The sequence below is a fragment of the Panicum virgatum genome, chromosome 3N (assembly GCF_016808335.1).
Source record: "Panicum virgatum strain AP13 chromosome 3N, P.virgatum_v5, whole genome shotgun sequence".
Lineage (NCBI taxonomy): Eukaryota > Viridiplantae > Streptophyta > Magnoliopsida > Poales > Poaceae > Panicum > Panicum virgatum.
Genome location: NC_053147.1, coordinates 12,044,962 through 12,067,557, shown reverse-complemented (window position 1 = coordinate 12,067,557; position 22,596 = coordinate 12,044,962). Strand labels below are relative to the sequence as shown.

Below are 22,596 nucleotides of genomic sequence, written 5' to 3'. Positions count from 1 at the left end.
TCCGCCACTGGGTTCGTCCGCTAGTCCAACACTTGCTAAAACAAAGCTATCCGCTGCAGCACTACACGGCTCCACGACGTGTTTGAATTTCCCATCCCCGCTGGTCAACCAACCCTCCGCGTCGCCAGCTCCACAACTCTACTGACTACTGGTAAATGCATCTGACCTCAGGCCACCTGCCGCCGTAAAAACCAAAAAAAGCTCACGCCCTTCGCGAAGAGAGACCGGAGAGAGCGAGAGAGTCAACAGCTTCGCGAGACCAGACCAGTGGCAGTGAGTGAGACATGCCGATGGCGAGGAGCGTCGTGGTCACCAAGTCCTCGCCGGTGCTCGTCGGCCCGTCGAGCGCGTCGGCGGCGGCGGAGGCGGCCGGGCAGCACATCAACCTCTCGTCGTTCGACAGGGCCCTCGCCTTCTTCCCCGTCACGTCGTTCCACGTCTTCGACCGCGCGATCCCCAGGCCCGCCGAGACCGTGCGGGCCGCGCTGTCCCGCGCCCTGGTCCACTACTTCCCGGTGGCCGGCCGCGTCGTCGCCGTCAGCGGCGGGCGGCTGCGCATCGCCTGCACGGGCGAGGGCGTGGCGTTCGTGGCCGCGTCGGCCGACCGCTCCCTGGCGGACGCCGGGCTCCTCGACCCGCCCACCGGCGCGCCGCTGCTGGACGAGCTCGCCGTCGGCCTCGGCGCCGAGGGGTTCCGCCCCTCGGACCCGCTGCTGCTCGTGCAGGTCACGGAGTTCGCCTGCGGCGGGTTCGTCGTCGCGGTCACGCGGAACCACGCCGTCGCCGACGGCACGGGGTTCGCGCAGTTCATGCGGGCCGTCGGCGAGCTCGCGCGGGGCCTGCCCCGCCCGTCCGTCCTGCCCGTCAGCTGCGGCGACGACTCCCTCCCGGAGCTGCCGCCGCTGGTCGCCGCAATGGAGAAGGCGCTGGTCGTGCTCGAGCCGCGGGACTTCGCGTACCTCGACATCACCATCCCCTCCAGGTGCGTCGACCGCATCAAAGCCGGATTCGCCGCCCACGCCGCCGCCGCCCCCGCCGACGGCCCGTGCACCGTCTTCGAGGCGGTCATGGCCGTCCTCTGGCAGTGCCGCACGCGCGCGGTCATGCCCGACGACCCCTCGACCCCCGCGCCTCTCATCTTCGCCGCCAACGTGCGCAAGCACGCCGGCGCCAAGCACGGCTACTACGGCAACTGCATCACGTCGGCGCTGGCCGTCCCGACGAGCGGGGAGGTGGCGAACGGCGACATCAACGACGTGATCAGGCTGATCAAGCGCGCCAAGCAGCCGATCCCGCACCAGTTCAAGCGGAACAGCGCCGCCGCCGGTGACGAAGAAGGTCGCGGTGGCAAGCACAAGCAGCAGGAGGGAGGTGGTCTGTCCGCGGAGCAGGTCGACGTGATGTTCGGGTACAACGCCTTCGACGTGACGAGCTGGCGGAACCTCGGCGCCGACGCGGTGGACTTCGGCGGCGGGAGGCCGGCGAGGGTGATGTGCCGGATGGACAGGATGCCGGTGCCGCACTGCGTCGCGTGCCTGCCATGGAGGAAGGACGGCGCCAACGTGTTGGCGCGCTGCGTCAGGGAGGAGCACGTGGACGCCTTCCTTGGGGAGTTGGCCAAGTTCATCTGATGACTGCTACTGAAGAAAGAACCTGGTCCCTGTGCAGCTGTCAGTTGCAACTGCTTTGGCTTGTTGCCAGAACGATTCGAGTGGCAAGTCCGACGTGTCACAAGAGTAGAGACCTAGTTGTATTTTGTTAAATGATGATTGTGTTTGCTTATCGTCGTCTTTCAGTAGTCAATAAACTAATTTCCTAATGCCACTTCTCGACTTTATTGGCACTTGGATAATTGACCCCTATCCAGATTCACTTCATCCAAATATCAAATGTAGACACGTGATTTTTTTTTAGTAAATTGCATATGCAATACAACAACTTGTATGGTTGTATCACTTTGGTCTAATAAATTGCAATGCAAATAGATGCATGTAGTTGTTAAATATGTAGGTATACGTCACATGTACTCCCTCCGTCCCACAAAGAGTATAGTTTTAGAGTTCAAATTTTGTCCCACAAAGAGTGTAGTTTTAGCTTGTAATGAGATCCTTCTAATTAAAGTATTACCAGGTACCAAGAAAGCATTGCATAGAAAAAAACAAAACGCCAATCAAATATTTAGTAGATATTACTTTTCTAGTTCCAATACATATGCATTCATTGAGAATCCAGAAAACTAAGTAAATAACACAGTTTTCAATCACAATAGGTAGAAATAATTAGGGGTAACAAAGTCATTTCTTTAGATGCGTAATGTGTTTGAAATTTTCTAAAACTATATTTTTTGTGGGACGGAAGGGAATCCACCAGAGTATATTTTACCAAGGTGGGAGGTCACATGGACATACCTCGTTATAGGTGATTTAATGGGCTAAACATATCTTATCATGTCTAAAAAAGGTAATCACCTGTTTATGACGAGGTTAAAATGGGCTACACATATATACTGGACACACAATCTGAATATGAAGGAAGCAACCGCTGAGGGCGAGCAAAGATCAATAGGATATGACGTGTGTGTTGCACCACTCGATTTGCAACTTTTGCCAAGGGAATTTTTGCAAGTGTCGGACGGAACTCTTATTGAGTATTATTTTGGACTAATGACTGTAGATAGTTTGGCCTAATAGAAGGCTTTGCCGAGGGTAAAAATAGAATCATTATCCAACCAATTGCCGATCACAACTGTGAATGATGAAGGCCGGAACTTTCCATAATATAAAAAGAAATATTGTAGAGTTGGTAGGATCATGTGATGCAATTTTTCAAAGCAATTAAATACTATACAAAATTTTAGTTTGGATAGGAAGTAAACATTGTCTACTAAATGTAAAACAAAACAATCTGATATATATTCAAAATGTGGCATAATATACTTGTAGTGTATTGTGTGACCATACATGCACATATTTAACAAGTTCATGTATCCATTTGCATATTTTGCAACTTGTTGGGCCAATCTAACGCACAATACAAGTTGTATGGTGAATGCAATTTACTAATTTTTTGTGGGTACAAACGGGCAGGGACTGCACCATTTCTATTGATAAAACACAAGTTTACAGAAGGCAAGCCCAGGAGACTGCTTTGCCTATAGTTACAGGGGCTCTAAAACGGAAAATTAACTGTACAGAAGTCTACGATAGCACCTCGTAAACTGATTTTACTGCACCCCGTATAGACAAGGATAGAGATGCATAACACCACGAAAACACGGGTCCAGGCGAATTAGCGGACACATCAAATTTCGAAATTACAAGTCCAGTCACAAGCCAACCAGAGTGTTGTCCATTTATTTACGGCAAAGTGCTGCTTCAAATTCTCATATCACAATGCGAAGCCACAAAATTTAAGCATGGCCTAATTTCCTAAGAAGGAACACTAGCATTTGCACAAAGCTTACAGATTAAACAAACAGCACTTCCTGCAAGCAGATAAACTTAAGAAAAGGCTGCAGCTCTTTACATGTTTACTTGTAATGAATACCCTTTACAATAAGTCCGAGGGGTATGAAATCTTGATAGATGTTTTACCCTTGGTGTCAACCGGGGAGTAATTAGCTGACAGATTTGATGGAGCCCGACCTGCAAAAGTGCACACCAGAATAGTTAGTTTGAACTATACCAGGTTGAAGGCAAGATAATTTGTGTGCAGGAGATTCGGATCTTCAAACCTGTTTATCTTATCAGAGGAATCAGAGTCGTTAATCAGTGAATCAATGGTTTCCTTGCCATAATTCCCTGATTCTATCGCCAGTTGCAATCCCTGAAATGTAATTTATCATCCATTATAACAACTTGCAAGCTAGATCGATTGCAAAAGACTGGTAATTAATTGGCACCAGTATCAGAAATATTTGGCTGTGCAGATTCCATCAAATTTCACTCCATTTTCATAACAATCAACTTTTAGCATTTTCATAACCATTCCAAAGATATTTCAACACCAAATTTTCTGTGTTGGTACTCAGAGCATTTGCAAACCAAACTAAATGCTACGCCCTCTTAGAATATGTAGTGACTAACCTGTAAGAATTTTTGACCTCCAAAGCGCTTCGTAGTCACTTTTGGGCCCTCCTGTAGCAATTTAACAAAACATGTAAGTGAAATGAAGAAACAACCTGGAAGGTGGCAATACCGAAGATATAAAACAGAAAGAGCCACGCTCAGGTCATAAGTGTAGGAATGCAGTATAGGAACTACAATTAGCTCAGGTCACAAGTGGAAAATTATGAAGCTCAGATACTTTGGAACACGCGCGTATCAAATAAAAATACTCCTCTGGTGCTTGTCTGACACCGATACCCTATACTGGGATACTTGTCAGACAAGTATCCAAAATTTTCATGGTTTAAATAGATAAAAGTAATTCCAATATTTTGTTGATACCTCTATAATTCTTCCCCAATAGCTCCAAAGCCTAAACCTAATCACCGACTATGCTCATAAAAACACTCTATATGCATGAGCATCCTATCCAGGCCGCTCCTTTATCATTCCTCACAAAGTAGAGACCACCTCCTTGCTAGCCCTAGCTGCCCATCATTGATGTCACCCCTAGAATCACCATTTTGCCTCTCTTTCTTTCCTTTTATATGAAATGCGCAGTCAATTAGGTAGCAAATTTTATTTCTATATTTTTTATTATTTACTCTATGTATAAGTATATCCTCCTATCAGTGTTTTTGCGAAAATGGCATGTCATCTTATTGCGTACTTGTGTCTGAGTATCTGGGTAACATAGAGTGGAAATGATCATACCAGGCGTTCCGGCAGCTTTCCACCATTTTGCTCTATGAATTGGCAGAGGTACATGACACCAGCACATGAAAAGTCCTGTTGATAAATAGTACCCCAGTCAATATAAGAAAGATAGTACAAGGAAATATTTATTAACTGGATGTCCATGCATCTGGTGCCCCTATAGGCAACAGACCCACTGTTATAACTTATGAAAAGCATACATGATGAACCTTTGGAAACTCCCAACAAAAAATCATGGATAGAGTGCATGTAATACATTACACATGCTAAAATGGACCATCAAACTTCCTACCTTCAAACTTATATTTTTTTACTTTGCTATTTTAAAAGAAAAAAATGAATAACTTAAATAGCAACAGAAACTTTTGTAAGTGAAGGCCCACCTGTTTGGCTTCCATTGAATCAATTTTCCCATCCTGTAGAATTATAAAGAAATTATGTAAACAACTTGGTAACAAGAACTATATGTAGTGACCTTCAAATCAGGTATACACTTACCAGACCCCAGACCAATTGTTTGATGTTCTTAATTTCTGAACCGATAGTCTCAAGCTTCAGTCGTGCATCAGTAACCTGAATAGTGGAAATAAATGTTTCAAAACCATATGACCAATGAAATCTCTTCATGCACTTTTCAATGGATGATAATATAATGAAGTTTAGAACATATTGATATCCAATTATTAAAGAAAAAACTCAAACAGACATGGCATCATTAAATTAAGATAGGATGAAAAGCAAACCCATGTGCAAACAAACCCAAAATACAGAAAGAGTAAAAAGGTGTGACATAAGGCAAAAGTACATCATCTCTTATTTGTCCAGATAGAGCTTTTTGCTGATCCAATTTATCATCCAACTTTTCAATGCGCTGAGTCAAATGCCTTTTAGCAGCCTGCACAAACAAGAATAGGGTTTAATTATTTGAGAACACACAGGTTCTTGTATAACAAACGTGGCAGAAATACATAACCAACGACTTGGGAGGAAAGATCAAGAACCAATTTGATCCAATACCAATTCAAACACCTAGCAGTTTCTGGTGCATATGCAAGACAAAAAGACCGTAGCCAGGTACATTTAGAGTGTATTAAATTAACATTTTACTACAGTAGTACCATACTAGAGAAGGACAAATTAGCAGTCATAGTGAACTCAAAATTTAGCTTAAATCAATATTTTATTTTCAGAAAGAAGAAAAAGGCACAGTTTCTGTTATAAGCAACTAAGAAAGAACTATAAGTACTTACAGCAAGGGAGCTTTGCACTTGCTCCAAATGTTTAGTCATACTTGAAACAGCATTTGCCATGTTGCGCTTGGTGACATACATTAGATCTGAGAACGAGATGCCCTGGACAAGAACACTACAAAATGAGTAATAAGGAATTTAATATACTTGTGAATATAGATGATAGAAAAGGAATTCAAGAAGACAATTTAATGCCTCAATAGATAGATATAAAAAATACAGTTAATCATATCTGCTTTTCAGAATAGAAGGAAAATGAACCACACTTCAATTATATTAAGTTTACGACAATAAATGATGAAACATAAATGGGAGACAACAGACAGATCCAGAAAAATTAGCATATACTGTCAACAAGTTGGCAAGTTGCTAGTATCCAAGAAAACATAAAAAACTCATCACCAAGGAGGGATACATACAAAACATAAAAAACTCATCACCAAGGAGAGATACATACCTTCCACCACATATAACCATAACCCAGTGCCCCTACAGTTGCTGCGGGTACTATCAGACCCGATACTCCTGCAAAGAGATAAGATCATTGGTATTACATATATGCTACATCACCAAGGATATACGCTAATGTCCTGAAGACAAACTTATAGCATCCAGCTATCCTTGGTCAAAACTTAAAACTCAAACAATTTTGTCAGTTTGACTCCCATTTTTAAGTTCAAATCAAGCAAGACAAACCTGATGCTCCAGAACCTCCATTAAGAACAGTTATCGGGCGTGAATGAGCAAGTTGTCGCACCTCCATTGCTAGGCGACGCACCTACAATGTTGCAGTTTGTGTTTGACATGAGAAATCTGAATGAAGATGACCATTAAACATAAACAAAATATGTACTTAACAATGAAAAATAATCATGTAGTTATTTAAACAATCAAATATCACACGCAGAACACTGAAACCACGTATAGTGCTGATGAGCCATGTTAAGCTACATTTAATCAGTATTTTTATGGATTATAACCACATCATGACAGGGACTATGGCCATGCACTTCTTTGAGGCTTGTGAACTATACCCACACATAACTGTAGCAGTAGGCCCCAACACCCTACACATTCTTTTAGACTGATCTTATATACAATTGCTAACCCTTTACATATGGAAGCTTATCATACTAATTAATGATGGTGTTAGGCTCTAGCTAATCTCTATGAAATTTTATTAGTACTAATTGAAGGTATAACATATAAGGGGGCCCAGGGCTACCCCATTGCCTCCATCCCTGAATAGAGACATCAACCTGGTCTACAGTCTAATCCCTCCCTAAACTCCTTTCCCCTTGGAGCCCTACTTGGTGCAGTTTATACCACTACTTCATAATGATCTAAGAACCAATGCACAATCAATAACTTTCCAAAAGCGCTAAGGATTCTTAATTCCAATTGTACCAATACCAACATGTTGCATTGCATCACAAAATGAAAAACAACAATCGTAATAGCAGAATCATTATCTTAACTAAGTTCAACCTATAAGGAAATTTAGATCAAATATCAACCTTTGATATTACTCTAATATACCTCCATTGAGAAAAAAAGACAGCCTAATTCAGAACCCCCACACTACCCCCTCCATCTCCCCTGAGAAAAATAAAGGTTGCATGAGAGAATTCGCAAAGGAAAGAAACCGGGAAGCAATGATCCAAATTTTATAGCAGCATTGTCCATTGCCGAGAGTCGTTGACGAATGCAGATAAAAAGATTTGTTTCCATGGTCATGGTAGCTGTTTGAGACAAGCATGTATGATGAATGCAGATAGAAGGATGTGTTTCTACAATCATGGTAACCATTCAATATAAGCACGTGCATGCAAAAGAACAATATTAGAACAGAAGTACACAAGCGCAGTGGTGGCCTGGCACCGAGAACTGGGGATCTATCTAGAGACTAGACGATACAGAGCACAATAAACTTGGCAAATATTTGATGATCAAAATCCTCAACCGACCACTTTGCAATAGGCACTTCACCAAGGAAAAGGGGACACCAGATGACCAGAATAACGAAAAAGAGTCTCAGCCATAGCATAGTGTGTGGTCAGCTAAGGATCTAGCATAATTGTTCTGCCTAATATTTCCGTTTTTTATTAAAAAAAGAAAAGAGACTGCTCGGGATATTATTTCCTCAGACCATTGGAACACACATACCAATTAACATGACAATAACATCAAACCGGATACAGTACTGAATGCGTGATGCATTTTTAGTTTTGAATTGACCACTGATAGAGAAGCCGGTGCATTGAAATGACGGGATTACGGGAACATTACAAGATGTCCTGCTGAATCTGAGAGGCAGAAGCAGGCACTCACGTATCCGCACAAGTGCACAACCACATCCAACATACTAGCAAGTTGTTTGAAGTGCAGGGAGATCACACGCACCTGCGAGGTGAGCGCCTCGTTGAGTTCGGCATCCGCGTCTCCAGCACCTCCGCTCTTCCCCTTGTTCCCTTTCTCAAGTATCTCCTGCAAACCCACACGTCACAAATCCTCAGAACCAGAGCATCCGGGTCGCCCCGCTACCTGGATCAGGACCGGAGGGATCACAGGCCGCGTCAGAGCGCGACCCGCGTCCAGAAGACGCGACGCACCTGGAGCTCGCCGAGAATCTCGGCGAGGCGGCCGTTGCGGAGGACGACGGAGCCGGCGACGCCGGCGCCGACGAGGACCACGACCTTCGTGAGGCCCATGCCCGCCTGCGCCATCGCCATGGCTACGGGCCGCCCGCGTAACTGGGAGGTGGCGGCGGAGGAAACCCTAGCTCAGGGACCGTCGAGGTGCGGCCGCACGAGGCGTTGAGCTGGTCTGGTGGAGAGGGCGACGAGAGGGGCGTAGGGAGAGAAGGGTGGGGCCTACGTGGCGGCGGGAGAGGAAAGTCGGTCGGCCCGCACGAGCTGTGCCTGCGCTCTGAGGAGGTAGAAGGAACACGACACCGCGCGTATTTTTCAGATGACGTAACGATCCTTTTTTCCAGGCCCGTTCCCACCCGTAAACGCAAAAAAACCGTAAACACAAAATTTTGCGAAGGAATTCTACTAATGAAGTCTATTTACAAAACTTTTTACATGGTTGGGCTGTAAATCGCGAGACGAATCTAATGAGCCTACTTTAAATTAGCAAGATTCTCACGCAAAAAATTTTTACGTTTACATGTAAAACGAACTAAACAGGGCTTTATCTGTGAAGGTGGACATGTTTCTTCTTACTTCTTAGCCTAGGTGGCTAGAATTTCTCTCAGGACCATAAGAAAGTTAGTTCCATGGCTACAATTAAACTTCTTGGCCACTAAAGTTGTGTCTATACTAGTGAATGCAAGCAAATGCTCTGTTTTCATGCTGTTGTTCAAGTGATTGCATACACCTGTCACCCAGTTGTTTCACTGAGCGACTTTTGCTGAAAACCTGTGCAGCATGAGCCAATTTAAAGCATTTAAAAGATATAAGAGTGGTGCGAACTAGCTGAATACTCGGTGGTTGGGCACCCCAGTTGTGCTGCCAGCCGACTAGGGCTCGAACCCTGGGGAGGTTGGCTGTTGGCGTGTTTCTTCTCGACCTAGATGACTAGAATTTCCCTCAGGACTGTTTCATGGACACAATTAAGCTTCCCCGCTATTAAAATTTTGAATATATAGTGATATATGGATGCAAGTGACATTTTGCGTGCTGTTCGAGTGACTACGAACACACACATGGCCCAAGATGGTTCGCTGAACGATTTTCCCTTAAAAGTGCTGTAGCATGTGCAGGTTTAAAGGTTCTAGAAGATATCACAGTGGTGCGATGCGCTGATAGCTCGATGGTTGGGCACCCAATTGTCGTGCCAACCGACCAGGGCTCGAACCCTGGGTCACGCAAAAAAAAAAAAAAGAGGTCCCTCGCTTTGTGCCTCAGTTGTTCAGCCACAGCCAATGGAGTCCACCCTTGGCTAATGTCGGCTTTAGGGACATTTTCTCGAGTCTCGACCCTTGAAGGTTGAGATTCCTTCTTAAGGGAAATTTGCATGGATAGCTTCTGTTAGGTATAACGCGTGTTATATTCTATCATTAGACTCTAGATTCATATGCTACGTGCCATGAACAAAGTGCATTGCTGCTACATGACCGCAATACTGCATTATTGGGTGTAAAGAAGTTCATCTATGCCAGACTTCACACCAGTTGCATTCACTGCACATTTCCACTAAAGGACTGAGCCCTGCTAGAATTCTAATAAAGAATACCTTACACTCCACTTTTCAGCTGATCAGCATAAAGGATAAGGTGTATGATAGTAAAGCCCTTCCTTTATTCATGTTCCAGTCAATTAAATTTTATGAAAATCACATCAACTTAATCTTGAAAATGGAATATGCTGCATGGCTCGCTTTAGGTTTGGTATTTCAAATTGTGTGATGATATAATGGACACTGGCTGAGAATGTAGATACTTCATTATTTTAGTATCAAAAGATCAGTTTCATAAGGAAAGTTTTATATATTGGAAAAAAAGAGGAGACTGTTATAAGTGGCATGGAATGTTTTCTTGCCTACTTGTCAGTATGATATAGAAAGGTTTATGTTTAAAGACTTCATCAGATGATCAAATGTTACACGAATATAGTAGTTGAATCATTTATGGAACCACATTTGCACAGCTAAACCTCAAGTTTCTGGTCAGTTTCTAGAGAAGCTGCTTTCTGCAGCTGACTGTTTAGAACATTATATATTTCATTATACACCAAATGTATGTTCACGTCAGTCAAACCCAACAAGATTGTGACCTGCAAAAGTTATTTCATATTTCTGCTTGTGTTTTATGGTGTGAAATCAGCTGTGTAGCTGAGTTCGTTGATGTTGGAACTTGCTGTTTTCTATTCCTCATTTATCAGACTTGGATGTTCCTTACCTGCTTACTTGATGGTTTCACAAATGGTCAACCTTTTCAATCGTGTCACAAATCACAAGTTTATTTTCTGTTTAATGTGTCTGAAACAGGAAAGAAAAATCCAAACTCCAGGACAAAGAAACAAGCCTGAAGAAAGCTGCTGCCAAAGGAAGCAAAGCTGAGCAGAAGGCTAAGAAAAAGCAAGTAGAAGAAGAGATTGCACGACTGTCAGCTGAGTTAGAGGCGAAACATGCTGCGGAGCTTGCTTCTTTTGGGTACAAACCCTCAGGCAGCTCAGAAAAGGGTAACCTTGACAACCTAGTGAAGGCCATAGCTGGTGTTTCCATGTCCAGCAATTTGGATTCCGCAAAGCCCAGCAAGGGTGCACGGCGGCGAGAGAAGAAGGCAAAGGAGGAAGCTGCTCGGGAGCAGCGGATCCAAGAAGAGCAAAGCAATCTCGTCAGCGACCGCATGCTGGAAAACGAGAAGGTTGAAAATAAACTTGAGCCCTTGGGGCTGACCATTCAAGAAATAAAGCCGGATGGCCACTGCCTGTACCGTGCTGTCGAAAACCAGTTGTTGCTCCATTCCAAGGGCACTGCACAGTACAGCTACCAGGACCTACGGCAGATGACAGCTAAGTACATGAGGGAGCATGCAGATGACTTCCTCCCGTTTTTCTTAGCAGAAGGCAAGGCTGAGACTGGGTCAGATCCCTCTGAGAGCTTTGAGAAGTACTGCCAGGAGATCGAGTCCACAGCAGCCTGGGGTGGACAGCTTGAGCTTGGTGCGCTGACCCACTGCCTCAAGAAGCACATCGTGGTCTACTCGGGCTCCTTCCCGGATGTGGAAATGGGCCAGGAATACAAATCTGGATCCGGAGGTAATAGTGCTGGGGATGCTAGCATCAGGCTGTCCTTTCATAGGCATGCCTATGGTCTTGGTGAGCACTACAACTCGGTGATTCCAACTGAGTCATCATAACAAAAGAAATTCGATACTGGTTTCTAATATGTTTGATTGTTTACTGGTCTTGCCTGTCGGATTTTAAACACAGTAGATGACATGTTTTTGGTTGCTGCTATATTTTTCCATCTTCTCAACGCCGTTGATGGTTGAGTGTACCAATCAAAGCTGTACTTGGGAGGTTGTTTCCCAAACAATTTTGCTCTCACCAGTATTATGTTGCAATCAGTGATATAATTTTCCATCGGCTGTAGCTTGCTGCTGCTTTTGAGTGGATTCTTTACCTGTTTGCATTCCTAATAATCTAATAGTTGTTGCCTTGTGCCGTTGCTGAAATTGGATGTAAGTTCTCTGTTGGATGGCTCAGTTACAGATTGCCGACGTTCCGATCGCTGTCTTGGCTCAGACATACTGCTGTTCAGTTGACAATCTGCAAAAAGAAGAGACTTTCCAGTCGCAATCAGAAAAATCAATTTGGGGTTCCAACGGAGTAGTCAATCGGTTTGGTGATGCTGCAGTGTCTATGCGGGTGAGGAGAGGCTAAAAATGGCATAGTGCGCGCCGTAGTAGCCTATCCTCTTTTGTTGATGCTTCGCCAGATGCAGTCACATATAATGAAGTGAAGAACCTGATGACCGGCTTCCATCGCTGCAGCATGAAATGCTGCAATCCTTTGCTGTAACTCTGCTGCGTATGAGCTAGCAAAATTAGGAGCAAATGCAGTCGTCAGTCTCCCTCCGTGTTTTAGTATAGTTCTGAACCAGCATGCGTAGCGGGTGAATTGATTGCACAAGTGGTGTAACAAATTTCGAGTTGATGTCAGAAAATGGAAAGTTCGTTTAAGAAAATCCGTTTCGAAAAAAAGAAAGAAAATGAAAACTGTTGAGTTCCTAACAGGCAACACCGCAAGCATCAGCAGCGCAGGTCAGATGAACAGCTATTCCATGGCCTTCGTCTCCTCCCTCTGCTGCAGCGAGCGCCTCCCCTCCGCGTTGCTGCACTTGGACGGCAGCGGGCTCGCCACCACCGCGCCGCCGCCGGCCGCCTCGGCGCGGGCTCGCCGCAACTTCGGAGGCTCGGAGCTTGAGCTGCCAGCGAATGACTGGCTTCGCTTTCTGGGCCTCGGATGTAAAGTGGGCCGAGCTGATTTAGCCGCATACCGGACCACGAGATGCCCGCCCTCCTCCGCCGGCTAGGGATCCTACCGTCCGTTTCCAATCCGACGACTCAAGTGGCTCCAGAGGGGGACGGTATATGAAATACCGTCCACCCGGTCGGTACAGGAGCGAGACACCGTCCACCCCATGCCGCCGCTGCCCGCCGGCTGTCGAGGGGTGCCGGGAAAGACGTGGCACGGTCGTCATGCCGGACGGAACGCAGGCGCCTCTGAACGGCGCTGCCCACCGTCCCCGTCTGGGATTTTCTTCCCGCTCCCCGACGCGCAGCGCACGGGTCGCTGTCGCATATGCCGAGGGCCTCGCCGCGCCGGTGCGTTCTCGCCCACCGCGGCACCGCTAACAAGACCGCCGCCGCCGTTGCTCCCGCCAGGAATAGTTCGAGGATACGCCGAGCACATCCGAATTCCGTGCCCGATTTGCGATGTGAAGCGTAATGCAAATTTTAAGTTGTTAAAACTCGTCGTCTCCCGCCTCCATGGCCGCGCCGAGTCTGCGCGCACGGTGCGGAGTGCAGAGCGGCGCGCCCAGCCGGCGGGTCAAGATGGGCGTGAGAAGCGACGGCCTGGCAACGGCATCCGCGTGCGCCTGCACGGCGACGAATCTCCCGGCTGAAGGCTGAATGTACCAATATTCCAAGCTGCAAACAATTTTATTTTGCTGTTCCGTGGGTTCAGATTGTGTCACCGTGCGCCTGTCACTGTCCTGACTCCTGATCAGCTAGCATGCCTATGCCTTTTGGTGCTGCTTGTGAGTGGAACAGAAATCAGTAAGTTCACCTGCATCCCAAAGCGTCGTCGCCTTCTTTCCTCGTCTCTAGTTGTAGTTGGTTGCCTGCTTGCTGTTGGAGTTGCAACTTCGATTGCGGTGGCGTTTGGATCACTTCTATGAAAACTGTAGAGTTCCCCCAACAGGGCAACAGGCCAACACCACAAGCATCAGCAGCGCTGGCGAGGCGAACAGCTACAGCTACTCCATGGCCTCCGTCTTCTCCCTCCGCTACGCGTTGCGCTTAGACGGCAGCGGGCTCGCCACCGGCACCGCACCGTCGCCGCCGCGCGGGCTCGCTGCGACGTCGGAGGCTCGGAGCAGCCTGCCGCCGTGCCGCGCCTGCGAGAGAAACTACTGGCTTCATTTGCTGGGCCTCCGGAGTAGACTGGGCCGAACTGATGTAACCGCACGCCGGCCCGGCCCACACAACGCTGCCGCCTGCCGCACGTTCTCGATCCGACGGTGTAGGTAGGTCCGGGGGTGGACGGTAAATGAAATACCGTCCACCCCGTCCGTCCTCCCTGGCTTTCCGTCCCCGCGGCCACTATCCTTCCCGCCGCCGTCCGCCAGCAGTTGAGGGGCGCCGGGGGTGAGAGAACACGGTCTTCCTACCGCATAGAACGCAGAGCCTCCGATCAATAATGCAGCTCGATCGTCCCCATCTGGGATTTTCCGCCCCGACGCGCAGCACACGGGTTGCCGGGAGCCTCGCCGCGCCGGCGCGTTCTCGCCCACCGCCGGCCACCGCGGCACCGCTGCCACCGCCATTTCTGCCGCGGGGAGGAGTCCAGGAGACGCCTGGAGTCGGATTGCAGCCTGCATTGTCGGGCGGGCGTGCACAGTGCGGTGCGCGGAGGCTCAAGATGGGCGTGAGAACGACGGTTGGCATCCGCCGGCGCGGCGACGGAACTCCACCGCTCCAGGTTTGGACGCTTAGCGTACCGACCCAAGCTGCAATCGGGAGGTCCATTCTTCGACCAGGCCCTGCTCCGACGACCTCAGCGCCGGCGACCGCTAGGCTCGCACCGTTTTCGGGGAGATCCAATGCTTCAAATCTCTGAGGCCTCGCCCAGGGAGGGTCTTCCGCCACACCCCGATGCCGCCGGAGGTCAGGGCGGAGTTGGCCAACTCGCTGGGGATCTGGCCACTGCCGCAGAGCACGCGCGACGGGGCCGTGGACACGGTCGCCAAGCAGATGGGGCTCGCAGCAGGCTACTTGGCGCTGCGCCACGGCACCATCCCGGAGCCCGAGGCCAGCCGCGCCGCCGCCGCCGCCTCGGCGTACGCCACCGGCAAGGACCTGCTGGCTACCGAGGCGGGGCGGTTCGAGGTCTTCCAGACGTACATCAGGGAGTTGTGGACTCGCGCCTGCCGCTACGCCAAGTCCCGAGCCCGACCCCAAGCCGCCGGCGCCTCAACCTCAAGGGCAGGACCCGGCGCCGCCGCTGCTGCTCTGCCGCCTCGGCCTCCTGCTCCTTCCTCCGTCGCTTTCGTCGCTTACGTCGCTGGCATCTGCTCCGGGGCCTCCGATGCAGCCGCTCTCGAGGAGTAGGGCACTAGGGCGTCGTCTACGCCTCTATGCTTAGTGTAGTATTTTTGAGATTCCAGTGAGAAGACCAACTTATGTTTGTTTCTGCTATATACTTATATATACTAGGATGATTGGCGCGCTAACGTCGCGCCAGCAATTGGGGAACGCGCCAGTACACCGGCTAAGCAGCTGGTTTTTAATGTCGGCTTCTACCTTTAGCAGCGAATCAAACATGCAGTGGTATTGTACTATATATAGTAGAAATTGCAATCAGTGGAAGTGTTAAATTGGGTCGTATTGTCATACCTATCCAGGCACGTGCAATATACAATTTACATATGGGAGATGTGTCGTCGGATAATGTAGCGTCGGATAATGTAGCGAGGCACAAATTTGGATGTTAGGTGATGCAGTTGCCGCTTGGTCTGATGGAGAAAGGATGGCAAGCTCCATTACATAGCAAGACTTGACACGTTAATTTACATATAGCTTGAATAAGTAAGATTTGCTTTGATAACTTAGTTATGCAAAATGAAACATAACCCGTCAGATGGGAGTCTTCGATTCATTACAAAAACATAACCCCGTCAGGTGGTCTTAGCGTTGCAGAAAAACCACGTCTGCGGGTAGAGATAGATAGTCTTTAGCTAGATAGTTTTCAAGACCAAAGGGAAAAATAGGCATTTGAGCTGTCTGCTGTTTGGAAGTCGCAACCTTTTTGTTGGGGATTGGACCTTCGGGTCAAGCCCTCACCCTCAGAAATGCTCCCTAACCTGTTTGCAGGGCCATAACGAAATGGAGCCAAGCGTATCCGAAGGTATCGGATGAACACTAAGAAGCGCAAGCTCAAAAACCATGACCTTCGGGCCGAAGGATAACACCTTCTGAAGGCCGAAGGCGACGGATGGCTGCCCAGAAGCGCAAGCGCAAACACCGAGGCCTTCGGTCCGAAGGGTACCGCTTCCACCGCGCCGAAGGTGACAAACGGCCGCCCGAAAGCATAAACTCGAAGATCAAGACCTTCAGTAAAAGAGCCCGTGGCCGGGAACGAGGATGACGGCTGGTCGATCGTTGATGGGACCTTCGTGGCCGAAACCCCCGGAGGTACCCGAAGGTTATTGTAACCTTCGTCGGCTGAAGACATGTGAGTAAAACGTGAATATGTAAGAAGGTCAGATTTGTACACCTCCCGAATACGTGAGAAGATCGGATTTGTAAACCTCTCACCTTGTAATTTTACCCCGGAACCGGCTGAGAGTGAGCTGTAAATGAGTTGGGAGGGGGCAATTTAGGAAAACCTGGCCGAGGGCTAAGGGTATAAATAGCCCCCTCTCTCCACAGTGTAAAGGGTTGAATTTTCTGATCATTATTGGAGAGTTCGACACTTACTTTCATTGCCATCTTTCTTACTGTTCATGCTCCCTGTCTGGACATCTACAAAGCAGAGATCCCAACACTTTTGTGCTGCCCTTGGGCCGCACCACACTGGATTAGCTAGTCTTCTGACACAACTAATAATGCAGAAAAGAAAGTCTCAAAGCAGGTAGACATTTGCGTGATATATTATTAGCAGGCCTTAGTGATGTAAAAGCAAACAGATGGAATAGCAGCCTTTAGAAGTTCAGGGTTGGCATACCATCAACACTATACAGATCCTTACAGTCTCAACAACTTTCGTACAGATATGGAGTCAAGAACATGCATGACAGATCTATTACATTCGTGTTCAAGTGGATGGACCTCTCAGACTAATATATTGCTAGATTTTACCAAACATGTAAGTTTGACATACGACCTAGTACAGTTCTTGAGGCAAACTAATATAGAAATTAATATGGTATTAACATTAGTAAAATTTGAACTTGATCAACATGTATTATTTATAATCATATATTTAATCAGTATGTGGTGTCGATGTACTGAGAAAGATAGATTTTGACCTTCTTGTAATAATGCCTTCCTCTCACCAATCCCTCAAAGTATCGCAGGCATAGATCACACTAAAGATACAACAATGGTAAAAGAGAATGCTCATGGAAAGAAAAGAAAATCCACCTTTAACAGACCTGTAAGAGCGCAAGGGTTTGAAACGATTCTTCCAAAAAAATTTTGCAGTGCCATTCAGCAAAGGTAGAATGATAAATTCTAACAAGCTGAAAAGCTAAAGCGAATTAAGTCATGAACATAAACAACACAGGTATCCATGTTCTGAACATCGTATATAACACAAACTATGAGATAATGGGAGTTGTCTTTTTATGTAAGCTACCTGATCCAACGGTAGCAGTATGGCTGAATGCTGATAAAAGCAAAGCTAATTCTACTATTCCCTCTTGTTAATCATTCACCTGAAGCAAATAGAATTTGAACCTTGGAGAGTATTATTGACTATAGCAATTTACAACATACATTGAAAAAAGAAGGTGCAACAAATTTATTAGCTTGAACTGACATTTCATCAAAAAGCTAAAGTGCAAGCGCTAGCAGCAGGCAAGGTTACCTCAGACTTGGCAAGAATGGCCAGATCGACGGCCGCAAGCACGAAGAAGGAAGCAGGTCAGCAGCAACCTGCAACTTCATGCTAGCACGATGCCTCGACGACCTCGATGGTGGCCCTGTGAATGTTAATTGGCCTGGTGACCATCGCCACATCTAGGAAGAAGGTGGATGTCCTCGTACGTGACCTGGTAAGCATGAGGGGTCGACACGGAGGAGGCACCGACGGGCACATAGGAGGGCCTCCCCACGGTCGCACTAGTAAGCGAGAGGATGGGTGCAGCTAGAGCTGGGCGATGGCTCGCGTACAGGCTGGAAAAAGAAAATGGCTGGTTCCTCACCAGCGAGCTTTGGAACGCCAGCATGACGAATGCACCACTTGAGAGCCATCGCAGCTACCTTTTGCCCATGCACGAATAGGCGCACCGACCGGCAAACTGGCTGCAACCGCAGTGAAGTAGAGTGGCCGCCGATAGAAGGGCGCAAGGAGTTGGCGGCGGCCGGCGGATGTTGTGAGGGCAGAGGCAGGGCGAGCACCGAGCAGCGCTCGATTTGTTTAGGAGAGAAGGACGACGCCACCTGCCGTCGCGTTCGTTTTCCACCGCGTCAGGCGCACGTATCAAGGATGCAGATGAATCCCTGGACAACTCAAGAAATAATTACAGTCTTAATTAACCAGGAGCTCAATACAGGATGCGCTTATTGGTTCTATACTGCACCGTGAATAAACATTTTGCTAATTTAAAAGCACACACGATAATACTTATATAATTATTATGCTCTCCTAATATGTTAAAAGCTTCGCACCTCCCATATTTTGATCTCTAAATCTATGAGGGCTTTTCATTGACAACGGTTTCATGTGGATATGTATAGGGTGTAGATTTTCACTAAGCATGTCTGGCCGCTTTTTTTAAACTTTACACTTAGTTTATTTTCTATTTGAGTTTGTGTTTTGTATCTACAAACTCATGTTCTTGAGAGGCAGTGGAGGCCTGCTCCTTAGTGTGATGAGTGATTGCCAACACATGGAGTGGACTAATGGCGTTTAGTCGCGACTCTGTGGAGATTGCGTCGATTTCCTGGTCTGTGGTGTGCAGGTACACGGATGGCGCGGTTGCAGCGAGTCGGTTTTGACAAGAGCGTGGCGCGTGCCGATGTACCATGCGGCGGCATTGCGGTGGTGGGAGCTCGACGACCATGCGGAGGCGGGAGACCTTGCGGTGGCGTTGGAGGCCCAACCGGATGACCGTGCGGTGGAGAAGGGCGGCCCAGATGCTTGGGCCACTGCTGGGCCGCGAGGCGATCCACTCCTGGCGCCAAGGCGGGACGGCGTGGAGTTTGTTGGTACCTCGGGAAAAACCAACGGCGGGATGCGTCGACGTCGGCCAAGTCGAAGAGGTTTCGGCGGGAGGTCGAACACGTGGCGTCATCGGGCTTGGCGGGTGTGCCCAGAAACATCGCGCGGGAAGGTTTCGCGGTTCCTCCAAAACCGCACCCGAACTCGGTTTCGGCAGTTTTCCCAAAACTGCCCCCGCGAAGATTCCAGAAGGACGCGTGGCGACATCGGGAAGATTGCGTCGGGTCGAAGCAAACTACTCCAAGTCGTCGCAGCCGTCGGATGATCTTCAATGTATCTTTTCCGGTTTTGCCCCTAAGGGCCTTGTAGTTTAATTTCAGCACTTAGGGGTAGTCTAGTCATTAGAGGATGGCTTGGAGGGAAAGGAAAAGTGGGAGGGCAGCTGGCCTGGCTAGTGAAAAGGAAGGCGCCCCTCCCTGGGTTGCCTTGGCGCTCAGAACAGAGAAGACAAGTCCCTGGCGCCCTCTCCTTCCTCCCTTCCGTGTTCTTCTTCTCCCCTTCCATCTCTAGAATTCTGGCAATGGATTTTTGAAGAACTTGTAAGGAGATCTTGTGGGAAAGGAGGCCCATCCCTCCTTGTGCCCTCGGGGCTTTGAAATCAAGGTTCGTTTCATGTTCATCTGAGCTCTACATGCATGAATCATCCTAGTTCTTGATTTCCTTGTTCTGGTGTTTCGACTACTTGTTGCTGTGGTTCTTAAGGTTTTTCTTGGCGACTAGAATCATCCTAACCAAGTGCTAGAATTCATCTAGATCGCAAGCCTTCAAGAACTCAGTTTTAGGAAAATTCTGAAAACCCCGTTCTTGCCTCGTTCTTCGTCGATTCCTCACAATCCATGGAGTGGATCGTCGATTCCTTTGGTGGGTAGGTTCACAAGGTCTTTGTGAGCGTGCCTGCGAAATTTGGTTAGATTTCGACTTGATTTGGGCTTTCAAACGTCAAATCTCTCTCAGGTCGCGGGCTGGAAAAACTCTGCTCTGCTCGGGCAGATTTTTCCTTAACGCCGGTTGAACCGACGCTAGCCTTCGCGTGCGTCGGATCAACCGGTGAGTGCTTTTGTCACGGGTTAGGGTTTTTGGGGTTTTGTGTGATTGCACCGGTGCTTTGATTTCCCCAACGTCGGTTTAACCGGCGTTACTAATTTGGTTTTGCTGTTGAGGGCGTTCGACCGGTGTATAGGGTTTTGTCAACGTCGGTTCATCCGGCGTTCATTTGCTTCGGTCTGTGAACCCTCTGGACAACTGCACCGGTGATGGAGTTTTTGGGAGCATCGGTTTAACCGGTGTTCATTGGGTGTTTTGACGCATTTTGCAGTGTCTCTGGACAACTGCACCGACGCTCCGTTTGATTTTGTCGGTTTAACAGGTGAGGCAATGTCGGTTAAACCGACGCCTTTCAAATGTGACCGTCGGTTCGACCGGTGTTCGATTTTCTTCGCTGCAGGCTCTGTATCACCGGTCTAACCGACGCAGTTCAAACGTGTGCGTCGGTTCAACCGGTGATATATACCTTGCGTTGTTCTTGCACTGTTTTTGTGCGTTTGCTTCCGTGTTTGTTTGCATTGGTTCCTAGGGATTTCTTGTGTTGTTGTAGCTTCACTATAGCTACTACACACTTTGCCTAGGACTAGGGTTGGGGTGCACTCTTGAATCTTGAGCCGAAGTTTTGTTTCGCGATAATTTCCGAAGGCTCCCATTCACCCCCCCTCTGGTCGCATTTCTCGGTCCTACAATTGGTATCAGAGCCAGGACGGTTTCTCTATAGCCTTCTTCGGTTCGAAAACGTTGTGCGACCATGGGTTCACCGGGCAAACCCCCGATCTTCGATGGATCCGATTACGACTATTGGAAGGTGCGCATGCGTGCCTATCTTTTGAGTCTAGGTTCCGAGGTCTGGGAGATTTGCATGGACCCTGATTATGTGAACCTTGCGGTCCGCACGACCGAGCTTCAGGTTAGGAGACATGAGGTCAATAGCAAGGCGTACAACGCTCTCATAGCCTGTCTCTCTCGTCCTGAGTTCGATCGTGTCAGCGACCTTCTCACAGCCCGGGAGATCTGGACACGGTTGGCCAATTTCCATGAAGGAACCAACCATGTCAAGTCGAGGCTGTATGAGACTCACCGGCGGGAGTACGAGAACTTTTCTCAGTTGCCGGGTGAGAGCATCGACACCATGTTCAGTCGTTTTCAGTCGATTGTGAACAAGGTGCGTGCGAACCAGCCACAGGGCACCCAGGCCTACTCCGATCATGAGAAGGCTATGAAGCTTCTCTATGCTCTTGATCGCAAGGTCTGGGAAGTGAAGGTCCAGACTATCATAGAGTCTGCTAGCTAGGAGACCCTCACTGTGGATGAGCTGTTCAGTAAGCTCAAGGCTTCGGAGGTGGAGAAGCTCTCTCGAGCTAAGATGGAAGGCAATCATGCTGATGCCTCCGCCTTCAAGTCTATGGCCCTGGTAGGCACCTCTGGAGCTAACTCTGACCCTTCTCTTGGAGGTTTTTGCTTGTCTTCTCTTGTGTCTGTGACAGATGAGCAGTTGGAGGTGCTTGGGAGCGAGGAGCTTGCATTGATCATCCACAAGTTCCAGCGTGCCTTCAACAACAGACAAGCACGAGCGAAGACCTGCTTCAACTGCGGCAAGACCGGCCACTTCGCCGCCGAGTGCCCCAAGAAGAAGAGTTCCAGGGATGATGACGGCTGCTCCAGGCACGAGGAGTACCGCGAGCACCGCCACAAGAGCACCGCCACAAGCACAAGAGTGGGCACTCCCACAAGAAGAATGGCGGACGCTCCAAGCGGCACCACGAGCGGAAGAAGAAGAACGTTGGCAAGTACAAGGACAAGCTGGCGTTCGTCGCCCAGAGCGAGGATCACTCCTCCACCAGCCAGAGTTCAACGTCTTCGTCCTCATCCAGCTCCAGTGACTCCGACTCACACCACCGCGGCGAAAAGAAGCGGAGCTCCAAGAAGAAGGCCACAGAGGGCTTCACTGGCCTTTGCCTCCATGCTGGGAAGGCGGCCGGTCTCTGCACCATGGCCATCGACTCCGACGCCGACGGAACTCCTTCCACTACTGCAGAGCTTGCACCTCAGCTAGAGTCAAGCTCTGAGGTACGTCCTGAGCACCCCACTCCTGAGGAGTTGGAGGATCTTTACACTGCTCTAGATAATCAAGACCTGATCATTAAGGATGCAAAGAGGCAGTTTAGAGCTTTGAGACAGGAGCTGAAGGAAGCTAAGCTAGCTCTAGAAATTGCTCAGTCTGCACCTATTGTGGAGGAGTGTGTTGAGGAGGATGAGTGCAGTCAGTGCATCGGTTTGATGTCTGACCTGTCCGAG

The 22,596-nt window shown here is 48.4% G+C and overlaps 3 protein-coding genes and 1 long non-coding RNA gene across 4 annotated transcripts; 2 read left to right on the top strand and 2 right to left on the bottom strand.

Annotated features, from left to right (window-relative positions):
• The first annotated feature begins 290 nt into the window (after window positions 1-290).
• LOC120667548 (acyl transferase 15-like) lies at window positions 291-1,631 on the top strand. The gene has a single exon (XM_039947603.1). The coding sequence runs from the start codon at window positions 291-293 to the stop codon at window positions 1,629-1,631; it is 1,341 nt and encodes a 446-aa protein (XP_039803537.1).
• Window positions 1,632-3,305: 1,674 nt separating this feature from the next.
• On the bottom strand, window positions 3,306-8,976 carry LOC120664318. The gene is made up of 12 exons (XM_039943476.1): window positions 8,686-8,976; window positions 8,477-8,560; window positions 6,770-6,851; window positions 6,531-6,598; window positions 6,074-6,175; window positions 5,629-5,718; window positions 5,322-5,396; window positions 5,207-5,239; window positions 4,821-4,895; window positions 4,086-4,136; window positions 3,734-3,825; window positions 3,306-3,644 (listed from the first exon to the last, which is right to left on the bottom strand). Exons 1-12 carry the CDS (start codon window positions 8,803-8,805, stop codon window positions 3,617-3,619), a joined length of 900 nt encoding a protein of 299 aa, XP_039799410.1. The 5' UTR covers window positions 8,806-8,976; the 3' UTR covers window positions 3,306-3,616.
• Window positions 8,977-10,220: 1,244 nt separating this feature from the next.
• LOC120664317 (OVARIAN TUMOR DOMAIN-containing deubiquitinating enzyme 5-like) lies at window positions 10,221-12,166 on the top strand. The gene has a single exon (XM_039943475.1). It carries the CDS (start codon window positions 11,301-11,303, stop codon window positions 11,937-11,939), a length of 639 nt encoding a protein of 212 aa, XP_039799409.1. The 5' UTR covers window positions 10,221-11,300; the 3' UTR covers window positions 11,940-12,166.
• Window positions 12,167-17,552: 5,386 nt separating this feature from the next.
• Window positions 17,553-18,462, bottom strand: LOC120667359. Its single transcript, XR_005672165.1, has 2 exons — window positions 17,899-18,462; window positions 17,553-17,746 (listed from the first exon to the last, which is right to left on the bottom strand). It is a non-coding gene; the product is annotated as an uncharacterized LOC120667359 (long non-coding RNA).
• Window positions 18,463-22,596: the final 4,134 nt, after the last annotated feature.